The 16793-nt window shown below is 41.1% G+C and overlaps 1 protein-coding gene across 1 annotated transcript in view; it reads right to left on the bottom strand.

Moving 5' to 3' along the window:
- Positions 1–10896: 10896 nt before the first annotated feature.
- The window catches only part of LOC121914329 (protein C19orf12 homolog), an 8230-nt gene continuing 2333 nt past the window's right edge, over positions 10897–16793 (bottom strand). The window contains exons 2-5 of the mRNA XM_042437668.1: positions 15160–15245; positions 13968–14153; positions 12096–12357; positions 10897–11063 (exon numbers count right to left, since the gene is read on the bottom strand). Of these exons, the coding sequence (XP_042293602.1) occupies positions 11048–11063; positions 12096–12357; positions 13968–14127 (438 nt within the window). The 5' untranslated portion in view covers positions 14128–14153; positions 15160–15245 and the 3' untranslated portion in view covers positions 10897–11047. The remainder of the gene's footprint in view (positions 11064–12095; positions 12358–13967; positions 14154–15159; positions 15246–16793) is intronic.

Raw genomic sequence — 16793 nt, 5'->3', positions numbered from 1 at the left:
CTTTCTGATAACTGTGGCAGTCCATATTAAAATAGATCAAAGGTTGTCATATTCCCAGGAGCAGATTTTTTGCAAAGTTAATGGACTTTAATTGCTCATTCGAGCCCACATCACCGCAAAATATTTAGCATTGCAATAGTAATAGCTCACAATAATATGCTGTTGCATTGAACATCCTTCTTACCCACCTGCAGTGTGAATTGCAGGTAAACTGAGAGCAAACAGAGATGCTTAAGTGGGGTAGTAGATGGTGTTTTCATCCCTACTAATCAAAATATCCAAATGTTTTGATCCTGTGGGCCCTGATTCCACTGTGACATTGATCCTGCATGTGAGAATTGGTTCTCAGTAATAACAAGACAAGAGTAAATCATGGTTAAAGTAAAGTAACCCTTAAAATATCGAGATGAGAGGTCTTAATTATCCATTGTAAAGCAAATCTCTTTGCTACCTGCCTCAAATCCATTGTCGGAGAAAGGTGGGCTATAAATCCATGAAATAAATAAAGTGAATCACCACTGTCAGCAGTCCAGATATATTTCCTTAAAACTGATACAGTGCCAGTGTGGTGTTGTGCTTTGAGTGATGGATTAGGACTCTGGGAGACCAGGGTTCAAATTCTCACTTAGCCATGGAAACCCAGTGGGTGACTTTGGGCAAGTTCCACTCTCTCAACTTCACTGGAAGGCAGTAGCAAACCTCAGAGTAAATCCGGTCAGGAAAAACAGAACCTAGCATGATGTGATGGTTTGAGTGTCTTTGAATCCCCGCTCAGCCATTAAAACCAACTAGGGCATGCTATCCTCCTACAAAGAAGGCAATGACAAATCTCTGAATAAATCTTGCCAAGAAAACCCTAAGGTAAGGTTGCCATATGTCGGAGTTGACCCGAAGGCACAGAACAAGCAACTAAAATATCTCACAAGATAGTGTGTCTGGGTAACTCCTGTGAGGATTGCAGCAAAGCTCAGAGGGGACACAGCAGGGAGGAGGGAGCTGGGAACATATTTGTTCCCAAAATAAATAATGCTTTGCCTCTAGAGGCCATTATCTTCACCACATCTGCCTGTGCAGCACACTCATACAAGCTGTGCAACTGGTACAAATGTAGTCCTATGGGTTAGTGCTGTGTGTGTGTTATTTGCCTGTAAGTTATTTCTGACTTATGGTGACCCTACGGCAAACCTATCACAGGGTTTTCTTGGCAAGTTGCTTCAGAGGGGGGTTGCCATTGCCATCTGAGGCGGAGAGAGAGTGACTTGCCCAAAGTCACCCAATGAGTTTTCATGGCCAAGCAGGGATTCAAACCCTGCTCTCCGGAGTCTATCACAGTATGCACAATACTAAGCAATACATGGAAAAATAATGATAGCACTTCAAAACCCTATTCAGCCATTTTACAGCATGTTGAGTAAACAAAAAGAGGGAACATTTTAGTTTTGTTGTTAACTGCCCGCAAGTCAGCCTCAACTCATGGAGACCCCGTAAATGAGACGACTCCAAGACCCCTTGTCCTCCATTGCTCTGCTCATGCCCTCCCTGATCATGTCTGGCACGTGGTCTTTCTCCTGCCTTCCATTTTCCCTATCATCATTGTCTTTTCCAATGATCCATGCCTTCTCATGATGTGGCCAAGTATGATTGGGTCAATTTAGGCATCCTGGCATCCTGGGAATGTTTGGGCTTGATCTGTTCAAGGACCTATTTCTTTGTCTTCTTGGTCATCCACAGAATCATTTGCACTCTTCTCTAGCACCACATCTCAAACAAGTTGATTTTCCTTCTATGAACTTTCTTCACTGCCCAGTTCTCATATCCATACGTGGTGGTGATAGGGAATACAGTGGCTTGAAGCATCCTCAGTTTCATGTTCAGAATTATAGCTTTACAATTTAGGATCTTGTCCAGTTTTTTCATAGCTGCCCTTCCTAATCCTAGTCTTCTAATGTCTTGACTGTAGTCCCCATTCTGTTCTGGGTATACCTGCTCCATAATTTTGGTCACCCTACTATGTGTGAGGGGCAATACTCTGAGGAAGAGAACCTCTGCAATCTGTGGAGACTCTCCCTACAAGTTGCAGCCCTGAGGATCCAGCTCACACAGAGAGCCTCCATTAATACAAAAGGCTTTTCTTTCCAGATCTTCCACACATAGAAGGTGTAGGACCTGAGGACAAAAGAGCAGAAGAGCTAGTGTGACTCCCTTCCTCACATGTCTATTTAACAAATGAACGGGGTTCATATGGGAAACCCATCTGGTCATGTTGATGACTTTAAAAACAATATTCCAGAATAAGTCATCAGCCATATGATTTTCATTTAGCCGCCCTTGCACCTCCTGTGTGAGGGGGAATGAGATTGCTGGCCAGTAGGCAAACCTTTCCAAGTTGCAAAAGTAAGGAACTGGAGAGCGAAGGTTAATGAAAAACAGCCCAGCCTGCCTTTTTCCACTGTCACGCTTTTTATTTTCCAGCTGACTACATTTTCCCAAGTTGTTTGCCAGTTTTAGCAGCTGTCTAGGGCAAGGGAAATGGTATTCCCCACCTTTACCACCCATTTGGACAAATGATACAGAATTCACCAACAAAGGCCTTGACCAAAACAGATGCTTCTGGTTTTAAAGAACAGTAAAAAATAATATAATACTTATTTGTCTTCTTTCCCTCCTTCAGTAGCTTCAAAATGAATAGCAAAACTAATGTTGTTTATGATGCTTTGATTCCATAGTGTTACAAGAGCATTTAATTTAAATCTTAACTAGAGATGGAGAGAACTAGAAGACCAAATGTAACCACAAGGGGCTTCCAGTTGGCCCCCAACCTGTCTGATCTCAAGAATGGTGCTTATTTTGTTTATATCCTGTCTTTCTTGAGACTCAAGGCAGTTCAGATTACAAAATGGAAGATGAAAGAACAAACTATAATAAAACAATAACAACATAGAATATTTAGAGCCAGCATGGGATTGTGGTTTGAGTGCTGGACTACGACTCTGGAGACCATGGCTCAGCCATGAAAACCACTGGGTGACTTTGGGCATGTCACATGCTCTCAGCCTCAGGGAAAGGCAACAGCAAACCTCTTCTGAACAAATCTTGCCAACAAAATCCCATGACAGGTTCACCTTAGGGCTCCCACAAGTCTGGAAACTACTTGAAGGCACACAACACACACAGAATATTAAACAACCATGTGAATCAAAAACAGTTTATAAAAAGCACATCAATTAAAAAGTTCAGCACATAATACTACCACTTAAAAAACAAAACCACTTCCTTCCACTAAGACTGCCCTCCTCCAGGAGCTCTTTCCCCAAATGTTCACCTTCACTTTGAAAAAAGTTTCCTCTTTGTGGAGATGCACACAACAGTATTCTGTCTCATGACAGTAAGAAATATATTTGCCTCCACTTTCCAGTGTTCACAAGGATGCGTGCCAGGGCACTGGAATCCCTTTATTGCCCACATGTTTCTCTTTATATCTCTATAGGTAGAGAAAACTAGAAACTCCATTAAGAAAAATAATTCAGCACTTAACATTCAGGACACCCCTGCACTGTGCATACACACCTGCACACAATGCAACAGAATGACTGTTGCTCTTTTTCTCACCCTTTGCCACTCTTCCTGAGGGCCTCCTCATTACAAAATGTGTGGCCATAACCTTGCTTTTGCAATGTAAAAAGAAAAGTGTTTTGGCAACTCATCTCCATGCATCTGGTGGCTGGCTAGGCACACCACCGGAAAGCAACAGAGGTGAGTAAAAGAGCAAAGTAGCTGTTGTGGTTCATGTTTGCAAAGTCAGTTACGCTCAGAAGTTCTGCTAGTGCTGTATGTAATATGGGAGACACTGCATTACTGGCTTTTCAGCCCTGGCTCAGTCAGAAATATAGCTCTGCTAAGTGGAACATGATTAAATCTAATAAGATGCCCCTTAAAAACCACGCTCCAAAGTGTAGAGTTAGGAGACTTTCAGTAACATATAGCAGCGGTTCCCAAACTTTGATCCTCCGGGTATCTTGAACTTCAGTTCCCAGAAGCCCCAGCCAGTTTGGCCAGCAGTCAGGGATTTTGGAAGCTGAGGTCCAAAACATCTGGAAGACAGGAGTTTGGGAACTACTGATGTAGAGAATACTATGCAGCAATGGTGAGAAGCATGGTTTCCAGATGTCGCTGGACTACAGCTGCCATCATTCCTAGCCATGCTGACCAACTCTCAAACTAGAGTCCAGTTACACTGGGGGAACATTTCATTTCAAGAATAACCACAAATGGGGGGAAAATGTTCCTTTAGCCAGGTGTAAACAGTGTGGTGCAATGGTCTGAGCATTGGACTATTACTCTAGAAACAGGGTTCAGATCCTGGCTCAGCCATGTAAAATCACTGGATGACCTTGGGCAAGTCATACTCTCTCAGATTCAGAAAATGGCAATGGCAAACCCCCTTTGAAGAAACTTGCTAGGAAAATCCCATGATACGTTTGCCTTAGGATCACTATAAGTCGGAAATGACTTGAAGGCACATAGCATCAATAACAACAAATGTATAGCATATTTTATTAAGGATATTTTTGCAGCTATTTAGAGTGGAGTTTCCCAAGTGTTGTGGCATTCCTTTACTGGATCTGAGTCTTCTTCTTGTTTGAAAAAAAGTAACAGAAAATGATGAAGAACATAACTCATTGTGCATTATGCAGAGAGTGAGACATTTAAAATGTTCACATCTAGAGCTCTTATATATGTTGTGTTTACATTCCCTTGGTAACATTGCCTGCTCTTTTTCTCTAGATGCCTAAACTGTATTTCCAAATGCTCAACTGATGTTTTAGGTTGTTGCAATGCTAGACTTTTGAGGACTGAAGGAAAATTTCATTTTGGAAGACATTCTTATTGGGAAGGAGAGTAAATGCCTTCATTTTGCCCCTGCCCCATAGCTACACCCTGGAGAAGAGGGTGATGGAAAGGGCACAGCTGAAAAATGCTACTTTTCAGGCTTTCTACTCTGACAGCGTGGGAGGGACTCCAATCCAAACCAATGTGCTTTTAGATGGTTGAACAATAAAACTCAACACCTCAGTCTAGTCCAAAGTCAACAGAGACACTACCATATAGAGAACAAAAGTGACCTCTGTTAAGTGGGAGTCCTGGAAAAGAAACAGAAGTAGTTGCCTCCCACTAGAAATTACCCAAGAAATTTTGGAAAGTGTTTGTATCATTATTTAACAAGAGAAGCGCTTGAACCCCATGAATATTCTTGCCCAACATTCTTCCAGATGTGCATTCCCACTTGTCAACATTTCTGTATGCATTCATACTTTCTAACAAATGCACATGCTAGATGAGTTCACAGGTTCCTCCCTGTAGGCCCAGGCAAAAGCAAACTGCTGCGCCCTCTCCTAGCTTATCTGTTCCTCATTAATAACTTTTGCCCTCTTGACCACACTCTGATGCTGCTTGGCCACATGTGTCCTGCTTTCCATCTGTGAAATGTTGGGGGGTATGTTATTGTGGGGATAAAATGAGGCAGAGGGAAATCCTTGTTTCAAGCTCCTGAGCAGATTCTGTATGTGTTTCTCATCACCTAAGCCATAGCTTTCAAAGGGAAACAGGAAATGTGGGTGATATATCACTATTCTGTCTCCCACTCCACCGTCAGGACAGAAGACAGAAAAACAAAATGGTTTCCAATTGGCAAGGAGGTCAGGCAAGGCTGCATTTTATCACTGTGTCTGTTTAACTTTTATGCTGAACATATCGTACATTAAGCAGGATTAGACTCAGAGGAAGGAGGCATACAAATTGGAGGAAGGAAGGAACATCCTCTGCACCTGCGGATTGCAGTCATTTACTGTCCACCTGGCCCATTTTCAGCTTTCATTTCTGATTTTGATTCTTGGTTGACTTTTTCCCCCTCTCAGATGATATTCCCACTCTTATTATGGCTGATATATGTTTGAATCACAACTTTCAGAATCCGTGAGACATAATGCTAGCTGAGGGATTCCAGAAGTTATAGTCCAAAAAAGTAATGGCTGGAAGTTGTAGTCCAAAAAAGTAATGGCTCTCTATCACTGTCTATATATGTTTTGTAACTTTAGGTATACAGCTGGTCCTCCATATGTATGCATTCTTTATCCATCAGTTCAAACATTCACAGCTTGAAAATATTATATGTGTGTGTTTGTGTGTGTGTTCTAAAAAGCAAACTTTGATTTTTTCCATTTTATATACTCCACTCCATTTTACCATGCCATTGTATTTAATGGGACTTGAGCATCCATGGATTTTGGTGTCCCCAGGAAATCCTGGAATCAAACCCCAGTGGATACCAAGGGCCTACTGCACATAGCAGAGATACCAAGGAACCCTCTTAGTGAATTGTGAAATGCAGGGCACTGGCAAGAGTATCCTGATTTACATCAGTCCTGTTGTGCTTTGGCTCAAATACTCATTGGTGACTTTGCTGGCTCCCCTACATAGTAATGTCATAGCAGCCCCTTGCTGAATTCAGACGTTGTGAAACTGCTCAGTTCCATGTGCCATAGATGTACATCCACTTACAAAGATGTAAGTCCCCAACTGAATTCCAGTTAATGTTTCCAAACTTTGTGATAGACTGGCAGTGTGTGTAAAAGTAACCCTGCTATGCTTCTCCATCTGTGTTTTATCTCTTTCCTAAAGAGATTTGCAGAGCTATCATGTTCTCTTCTTTTTCAACACTAGAAAGACAAAGGCAAGATGAGGTAGTGGGACAACTAACAAACACCCAAATGATGGTTTTAAAGTACAGGCCACCAATTGCTTAGCACTCCCATCAGTGTGCCTTTTTAGCTTTTCATCCAGGGTGAGTAAAACTGCAGCCCACAAAACTTTTGGCTTTCCTTGAGGCATCCAGACTCCCTAGACTTCCCTCCTTCTTAGCCAAAAATCCTCCAAGAGTGGTAATTCACCCTTTAAATTGGTTGTTTTTGATTTTTGATGGACGAGTGGTTCTGGGGGATAGAAAATTGATCCCAGACCTGCTGCAGACCTTGGTTTACAGCTTGGTTAAGAAGGCAGATAGTGCATTTCAAATAACCTGTGACTTTGGGAATTAAACTTAAAGGGCGGAAGGAATCTCCTCTGTTTAATTTGGTCTGCAGCCTTCACTGTTTTGGCTTCCCTTCTTGTAAACTAGGAAGCCCAAACGAATTGGGGCGGGGGGAGGATTTCTGTTGAAACCAGAAGCAACAACAACAAAAAGCGCTCACCATCTGCCTGCTAAAAGTTCAGCTTGACTCTGTCATACCCAGAGCACTCTCAGGTTAATAACCATAGCGGGAACAGATGGTTCCTTGGTACAAATATGTCCCCTTCTCCACACTCACTCTTCCTCAGCTGTTTGCAAAAACTGCTGGCACAGCATTTCTTAGTTTCCAGGACAACGCCTATGTGCTTGGCACTTGGCACTGCCATTGTGCAGCTGAGAAGAATTACGGGAGTCACCATCTTGGCCTCCAGGCAGAACACTGCGGTGGTGCCAGGGGGATCTTTCTTTCTTCCACAAGCAAACACACACACCCACCACAAATCTCAATAAATAGTGCTGCCAGGATTGTGAGAAAGAGACAAAAAATATTAAAATATGGATTACGTAGCCATTTAACTACTAGTCTGTGATGTACAAAAACAACTGAAAAGGTGGCAGCCTGGGAAACAAATAGTTCTAACATCAGGTTGGAAAGAATACTTGTAACTGTCCATTCACAACTTGGGAAAGCCTGATTTGTTTAAATATTTCTATCTGGCCTTTTTCCTCCCATGAGGCCCAAGGTGAAAAGGGCTGCTGGGAAGAATAATAGACCAGTGAGAATTTTGCACAGTTTTCTACCCATGTTCAAATGTCCCAAAGTGTTGCAGAGTAGTTATTTCAGACAGAAAAAACATGCAGGCTGGCATCCTGTTCAGCATTTGCAAGACTGTAAGTCAGACTTGAGATCTCGCAGCCTTTGGGTTCACACTGATGCTCTTTACCAAATGAACATGAGCCCCCCAAAACCTACCTCTTAAGCTAAGTTGCTCCCCAGCTGATGGGTTTCCAGGACAGTGCAGTTCCCAATGCTGGGTAATGATGGCTGCAATACTATCCCGCTCAGAATCTTATAGGACCTGTTACCTAATTTTATATATACCTAGCTATGGAGCAGAGATGCTAAAATGCTGCTTTATCGACTTGCAAACAGGACACCAGCAAGAGTGCCCAATGCACATCAGGCATTTTGCTAGCTCTGGTACATAGTAGTATAAAAGCACCACTATATTGGATATGGACATGACACAACTGCACAATTCTAATTTTACTTACAAAGACTTAAGACACCAATCAGATTCTGATGAGAGCTTGGGAAAGTTATTTTTTTGGATTATATCTCCTCAAATCCCTTTCAGTCAGGCATGGCCAGATTGTCCATCAGCATGCTTTGGAAAGGAAGGAAAAACATATTTTCACTATTGTAAACAAGATAGTTAAAGCAGCTGAAGAGGTAGATGCTCCATGCTGTGCCAAACTGTTGCTGTTACAGCCTTTGACATTTTCAGACATACACAAAATCACACACAGGCTCCCCCCAGTGCCAGCTGGAAGAATGATGAAAGTACAAATACAAGAGGTTCCCTTTCTTTTTCTTTCAAACCTATTACATTTTGTATGTATTTGGAATTTTTATCATGTTTTTTTATATGATCCATTAACTTATTTAATACACTTTCTCCATTTACCAGTAGTGGCTGAACCTAACCAACAGGGCTGTACTTTTATTGGTGCAGTTTTTAATTAAATGCAATAGTGAATTGATTGTCCTGCCTGGACATAGTAACTCATGCTCTGATAACCTCCCAACTAGATTGCTGCAATGTATTGCATGTGGGGCTGCCCTTGAAGACAGTTCGGAAGTTTTAACTAGTGTAAAATATAGCAAGCAGAACTGTAAGTGGTATAGCCAGGAAGAACTGAATTTCAGAGTTTCTGAGGGGGCTGTTTATTAGCTTCAGAGCCCAGGGACTGAAACATTTTCAGGAGCACACCTCCCTATTTACTAGCTTGTCCATGTTTTCAGATCCTCAGAGGTGACTCTTCCCTAATTACCTTGAGTAGATTGTGTGTCAACAAAGGAAAGTGCCTTCTTGGTTGTGGTATTCTAGCTGGGGAATGCTGTTCCCATGGGTATGTTAGTGGCGCAAGCACTGCCACTATTCTGGCCCCAGATTAAAGCCTTTCTGTTTGCGCAGGCATTTTAATTGGCCCGTTTTATTGCATCTGCTGCTTTTCTGCACTTTTATGAGAATTTGGTTTTGGCAGAGCTTGGACTACAAGTTCTGGAACACCAGATCCAAGGTGGCTGCTGGAGGAAGGCGGACGGTGGATGGGAATTGTAGTGCATGGCCTGAATTCAATTTGATAGACATATTAGAATTAGAATCAAGAACAGGCCCATTGGATCAAAGAGAACGTAGTAAGTCAACACATATGTAAATTACATTGATTCAATGGATGTAACCTCCTTGGAACTATCAATTGGATTGAAGCTTCAAAAACGAAAAATTCCAAGGTCTGGGTGTTCTTAAAAAATCTCTGATATCATTCATCACCTACTTAGTAAAGAATATGTAAGTTGTGTCTTCTGGTTGGACGATGCAAACCTGCCTTAACAGCCAGCAACCACCTAAATTAGTATTATTGTTATTATTATAAGAGTGCAGAGATCTGTTCAGCTGGCAACCAAGAGGCAGAAAGACATTTCCAGCTTCCACTTGCCAGTGAATGAGGCTGCGACAAGGAATTGTGACAGAGGTCCTGTATCTGATTATTGCAATCTCACTCGCTGGTGGGAGGTGGCTAGAAACATCATCCTGATGCACCCCAATCACCAGCAGAACAGACCTCCAACAGTTGATGTGGCTGCTGGCTGTTAAGCTTGGAGAGCATTTGTGTAAGCAGCAATAGTGCCATGGTTGTGAGTAAGCAGAATTACTGAGTACTGAGCAGTTAAGGATCTGTCATTATGAATCCATAACTGCAACATGATGCCAGTCAACATTTTTAGATATAGATTGGGTCCATCACATTTCCTACAGTAAGGGGTGCAGGACCCCTGCAAAAGGAGGAAAACCACAAATTAAAAAAAGACTTTTTTTCACCAGAGAGAGCGTCATTGTAGTAATCTCTAGGTCCTCCAGCGCAACTCCAGGGTGAACATCTACCAAAGATTGACTATAGAATTGCACTGGAGGGGCTACAAATGCCTAGAATAGTGTTCTCTCTAGGAATCTCTAGGTCCTCCAGTGTAATGTCTGGTGGACATGGATCATAGATTTGCACCAGATGACCTAGAAATCCTTAGAGAGAACATATTAATCAAATCCAGGAATAATCAAATCCGCAAAAGTCAAAGTTGCAAATGTGGAGGATCAACTATATTTGTATACCATGCTAATATACATAAAGATGAACAGGAGTGTAAAAATGTATTCATAATGGGTTGAATCATATTGATTAGTCTCAATTTCTGTTGGCAAGTTCCATTGAATCAATTGTTGAATAGTGACTGAACATTTATGTAAATTCCATTGATTCAGTGGGTCTTCTCTAGTTGTGATTCAGACCAAAGTATCTAGTTTGGCTCATCTTGCCCAGTAGGTGCTGGCCATAGCTTTCTTCCCCTTTAGGCAATTCTCAGCCTACAGACCCAATAAAGATTATTTCAAGAGAGATAAGGAAAATTAACCTTAGACCTACAGCCACTCCTCAAATTCCAAGCCAGGGTTATAGAACTCAACAGCTCTGTGTCATTCAAGATTGCCCAGCGTATTTTGTTTAGCAAGTCACTCAGCTGCTATGCAAACACATTTTTAAGAACCCAACACACATGAAACTTCAGGGAAAGTCAATTTATTTCAATACAGTAATATAAAAATGCAGATTTGCTGTGTTATTTGCTCTGCACATAAAAAGGCACCTTGTAACTTGGAGCTTCCTTCTTCTTGTCTTGTTTTTAATTCAAGAGGAGCAGCATTAGTCGCTAATACGACTAGAGAAAAAGAAGCAAGAAATTAAGATTTAAACCCTGTAATACTACTCCATTGATGGCAATGGTTAGTATTCTAGACTGGCTACTTAGCTACGTAACTACATTAGTAACATAGCTAAGTGGTGTCTTCCATCCCAAGCACTCAAATCTCGGCTCCATGCAACAGCGGATGCAAGCAACAAAGGTCTGTTCTGCTGTCAGTCGGGATGCAGCCAAGCTTACTATATTCCAATCCCTCCTCAAGGAGCCCTGGTGGCACAGTGGTTAAATGCCTGTATGGTAGTCATTGACTCAACCTGGCATCCTTCCACAGGTCACTAAAATAAATACCCAGCTTGTTGGGGGCAATTTGCCGCTCATGTCACTATTGACACACAGATGATTGACATGCATTTTGAAGTGGTGCAAACTAGTGGGGATGACAATCGTGCCAAAAAAGAAGTGATTAGACAGGGATAATGAAAAGATCCACTCTCATAGTGGGAATAACGGGCCTTTTGGAATTGATTGACCAACATGGAGGGAAGACAAATTGCACACTGGTTGAAATGTAAGTGGGTATCAGCCCTAAGATTTACAGCTTCAGCTGGACCAGTTGGCCAGGACATTTTTTAGTCCCTTCAATCTGGAATTTGTTTTCCGGGACAAATGACAACCCTAGATGCAGTATACTGACATTCCCACTTGCGTTCTGCCAGTGAGCTCCAGTGTGACAATCACAAGCAGGATGTCTGTTGCTGCGTCTCCTCACACTGGAAATCACTGGTAAGAGGGGATGGAAACAACAGTCTGCTGTGTCTCGACTGAGAGAAGAACAGACCCCCATTGTTTGCAGCTGCCGCCACCTTGTATATCAAGACTGGAGGGCTTTATAATTCCTTTCTACTACTTACACTATTGAATACATAGGGATTGTGCATACAAATCAGTTATGAATGCATACCTCTGGCATATTCATTTGTAACTATGATCATGAATTCCAGCCATTCATTTCTATATGTACCCACCCAACATGTGCTTGAAGGTTTCTACCTGCTAAACTGGACTTCGGCTTGGTACTCAAGGAGGAGGAAGTTCGACAGCACTCCAAGCAACAGTGTTTGCAGTTTTTGACTTTCTTTGACCAGGGCCGTGAGCTGTGCCGTGTCAGTCCATTCTTGATTCCCAATGACAGGTAAGGCATCATTATAAAGCTGCTGCTTGTTCTTGGAAGATAATTCCGGAATAATCTGAGACACAGGTTTAAATTTTGGACTGTTCAAGTGGTAAACGATGTAATTTTGATCAACATTTTCTAGATGAGAAAGACAGAAATGTTTTAAACTATCCCACTCCCCAAAATGGATCCCATTACCCAGAACACTATTGCAGATTTACAACTTCTGGACTTTGTTCATGCATGCACAACTTTCAGATCTGGGCACTGACCGAGAGGTTGGAAAAGTTACTCTCTTATTAGTGGTGGTTGATGGCTTCTTCTGGAGGGAAGGTTTAGTATCTTAGATCTCTTAAGTTCTTTAAAGTTAGTTCTCAGAACACCAATGTGTTCTGGTTAGCGGATCCTTGGAAATTTAGCCCAACAACTAACTATTTCAAATCCTGTGCTTATTGAATCCCAGAGAACTATGCTTAGGGATACTGTGTTTCACACAATATGTCCATTTTACACAACTCATTGATGAGTCACTGCCTTTAACATTTCTATCAATTTACTCTTATCAAGATCCACATTATTTCCGTCACCCTTATTGGGGTCCACATTCTCTCAGTTCAGAAAATTATTATTTTCTGATCACTTCAGATTTCAGTTTGCTATGAATTTAATTTCATTCTGCCATAAATAACAAACACATTCTCTATTACTATCCCTATATAATTGTAAATTACCACAAACGTCTGCTTAAAGAGTTTGAATACCTACCTTGAAGCCTTATACTTACAGGATAGTTATTAACACTATATATATATATATATATATATATATATATATATATATATATATATATATATAGTCATGAGTAAAAAATCCACAGTGGGGTAATATTTTTAATAGAGGACCACCCAAAATTGATCATTCTAAAAATGGTACTACCTAGTTGTGAGGTTTGGATGAACATATATGTGAGAACCTTGCTGTGCTTCCATAGCAATTCACTAAAGCTTTGGTTAAATCTATAAATAATAAAGAGTTTTGTGTGTGCATCTGCCTCTACCATAAGTTTAATTCTGAGATATACAAAACATGGCATACATGCTCAAGTGGTGTCAAACTGGATTGTTTCTGCAGTGATGGTGCAGCTGATTTCTCCTCTCTTCAGAGGATGCCCTCAATGAAATTATTTAGACTGTGAAGGACAAAAGGGAGGAAAGAAAGGAGATAATGCTGCCTGGTAAGGAAATGGAGATTACATGCTGGAGAGAAAGGAGATTATCACACGGGGTAAAGGACAGAATACTCCTGTCCTTACCCTGTTCTTTTGGTGCGATAACACAAAGATTATCAGATGACATCTGTCCTTATCCCATCCTTCAGTCATTCTTATCACGTGATCATAATAAGATTACCAACCACATTGTGCTTATCCCGTCACTGAAGTGGCATGGCCTCATCACTTTGTATTAATGGAAACTTGTGTTAATACAATGACAGGTGCCACTGGCAGGAGAAGGGTGGGATAAGCAGGGACATGATAAGAATGGGGTAAGGACGGTTGTGATCCCCCTCCTTACCCCCATGTGATCATCTCCAGAGAGAGAAACATGAACAAAAATGAGGGAGGACAAAGAAAAAAGAAAGGAAAAGAAAAAGGATGAGGAGTAGAGGTGGTGAACTAAGAGGTTTCTAACCTATGCAAAATTGGATACTTCTGCTATAGGAACATAACAAAATGCACATATACTTACCTGCAAAAATGTCAGGAGGGGGTCCCAAGAAGCGTCCGAAAACAGCATCCACAAATGTTGCAAGCTTCCCTTTTTCTGAATGTGGCAGAACAGCTTTCATCTCCCGCATTTCAGCCACAGAGCACAGAAGTTGCATCATATCATTCAGATCAATGGACATCTTGCTTAGTTTGCACCTTTACAATTCTTGGAAAAGAGAGAGCAAGAGCTTAGCAGCTGGAAAGACACCCCAAAAAAGATGCCAGAAGAAGGCAGATGAGGACAGAACTCTGGGCAACCATTCTGCAGAAGATCAGCAGGAGTTTCAGACTCCCAATAGAAAGCACTACTGAATATATCTTTTACTTTGGAGGAAATATCCTTAGGGTTGTACTACTAGAGTAGATCACTACCTATTAGTCTTAACCGATTAACTGATTAATCTAAAATGCTTGCAGTACTTTGTTGCTGTTGTTTGCAACACTACTTACAATTACTTACAAATGTAGTTGAAATACTGTGTATCTTATAAAATAAATCTCTCTCTCTTTTCTTAAAGGTCACCCATACCATATCTATTTCTATTTGGTCCTATTAAAGAGTCGATACTTGTGCATCTTAACTAAAGATGATCGTGTTTCATTTCCCCCAACTTAGCACATATTCCATTTTTAAAGCCTTTTCTACATTTCAAGTTGACGTTTGCATTTATATATTTGCTTTTGCATTTCTTTTTGTTATTCCTATTGTTTGGTGAACCTCAGGCTTTCCCTATCGTTGCTGCTTTTGTTACTATTAATGTAGTAAAGGGAGGGAAGGGAGAGGGGTTTATAATAATGTAGAGAAAGGAGCAAATTGCGAAATATAACAATAATATTATTAATAATAAATTTATTTATAGCCCACCCAATCACTAGGAATCCAGGCGGGTTACAACAGTAAAAATACATTACAATAAAATACTAAAGGATCCCTTCCCAGCCCCCTCCTCGATATTAAAACTAGAATTAAACAATCAGAGTTTAAAAACAATAAAATGCAATGCAGCATTAGGTTAAAATTAAAAACAATTTGGCGGGCAAGATATTTATTTGTATCCCGTTCTTTTCCCAGAACTGGGATTCTTCACAATGTTAGGGAAAATGTTATGGGGTTTTTTAAAATTAAAAATGCAAACAAACAAACAAACAAATGCAGTTGCAATGCTACTTACAAACAATTCAGGTCTCCCTGTTCTGAGGTTCCTCTTCAGCCACACGACACCTTCCAAAGTGAACACTTCCAGAGGTGGCTTAAGCTCTGGAACAGGAGAAATGAAATCAGAAAATCTCACTTAGAAAGCCTCCTGCTCACAGTTCCTTCTACCCAAGGCCCTCTTCCTTAAATGGCTAACTGACCGCACACACCCAGATACAGTTTTGTCAGCCACACCTTCAAGATCCTCTTTGGCCAGGCTGCCATGCCCTAACCCTAAGCCTACCCTAATATTAGGACATCTGCTCCTTTTGTATTATCATCTCTATCAGGCGAAAGGTCTCTGCCGCTCTGCTTAAAACATCTCCATCCTATCTCACACCTGAGTTGTGGCTCTGAATGGCCGAAGAGCCACAACTCAAGTGTGAGACAGGGATGGAGATTTTTTTTTTTAATCTTTATGTCAAGCAAGATTAAAATTACAAAAACAAACATATTCACGATTCCTTTTTTCCCATACAAATCATATCGTGTAGTCGAAGGCTTTCATGGCCAGCATCCATAGTTTTTTGTGGCTTTATTCCTGACATTTCGCCAACATCTGTGGCTGGCATCTTCAGAGGAATAAACTCTTATAGAACATGGCCACACAGCCCGAAAAACCCACAAAAAACTACAAATCATATCGTCCACATCTATTATAAATTAGTTTAAATTCTTCCGACGTACCACATAGTTTTCGTTTTAACTCGTTAACCAATTCGTAAGAAAAGAAAAGAAATTCATTCTAAAGTCAGTTACAGTTTGTCGTCCCACTTTTCCGGATGTTTTTAATATGTCCCTGTTTCTCTCCCTTCCTCCTTTGTCCTCAGTTTCAATGGCTGCAAACTGGGTTTTATGCACACAACACAGCAAAGGGAAAAGAGTGGGGTGGAATCTTGCCCTTCCCAGTTGTTGTTATTGTTGTGTGCCTTCAAGTTGTTTCCAACTAATGGCAACCCTAAGTTGAATCTATCATATCTATTTGGGCAAGTTTCTTCAGAAGGGGGCTGCCATTGCCATCCTCTGAGGCTGAGAGAGTATGACTTGCCCAAGGTAAAAGCAAAGTGTGTAGCTTCTGCTAACTTGTGCGTTTTCCTCATTAATAACTTTACCCATCTTGACCCACACTGATGTTGTTTGGTCACATACATCCTGGTTTTAAGCTGCAAATCATTGGAAAATATAAACATACTGATAAAGACAAAATAAGGTATTCACTTGGGAATGGCTGGTGTAGTATTAGCCGGATATCCCTAGCCTCCACGTTTGGTCTATAAAAGTGGCATTCCCTTTCAGAAGAGCTATGTGAAGCCACATGTCTCTTCAGGCTCACCAGTTTTGTGATACCTTTTGCTTAACTTCTTCATTTCCATCCCTCTGTTGCATCTTTTCCTTTAACATTTCCTTTTTTAAAATCAAAACCATGTCACCTGTAGATTTTTTTTCTGTTACCCTTGTTATCATGATCTTCCTCTCTTCTTTCCATGTGTGAAAAGTTTAATTGTAACCACTTTAAGGAAGGGGCCTCAGCTGTTATATTGTTAGCAGCGATGTGGTGAGTAAATTGTGAAGTGCAGATGCTGTTCATAAGTCTCCCTATAGCCACAGCCC

This window comes from Sceloporus undulatus, chromosome 8 (assembly GCF_019175285.1).
Source record: "Sceloporus undulatus isolate JIND9_A2432 ecotype Alabama chromosome 8, SceUnd_v1.1, whole genome shotgun sequence".
Classification (NCBI taxonomy): domain Eukaryota; kingdom Metazoa; phylum Chordata; class Lepidosauria; order Squamata; family Phrynosomatidae; genus Sceloporus; species Sceloporus undulatus.
This window is presented reverse-complemented; position numbering and strand designations above follow the sequence as displayed.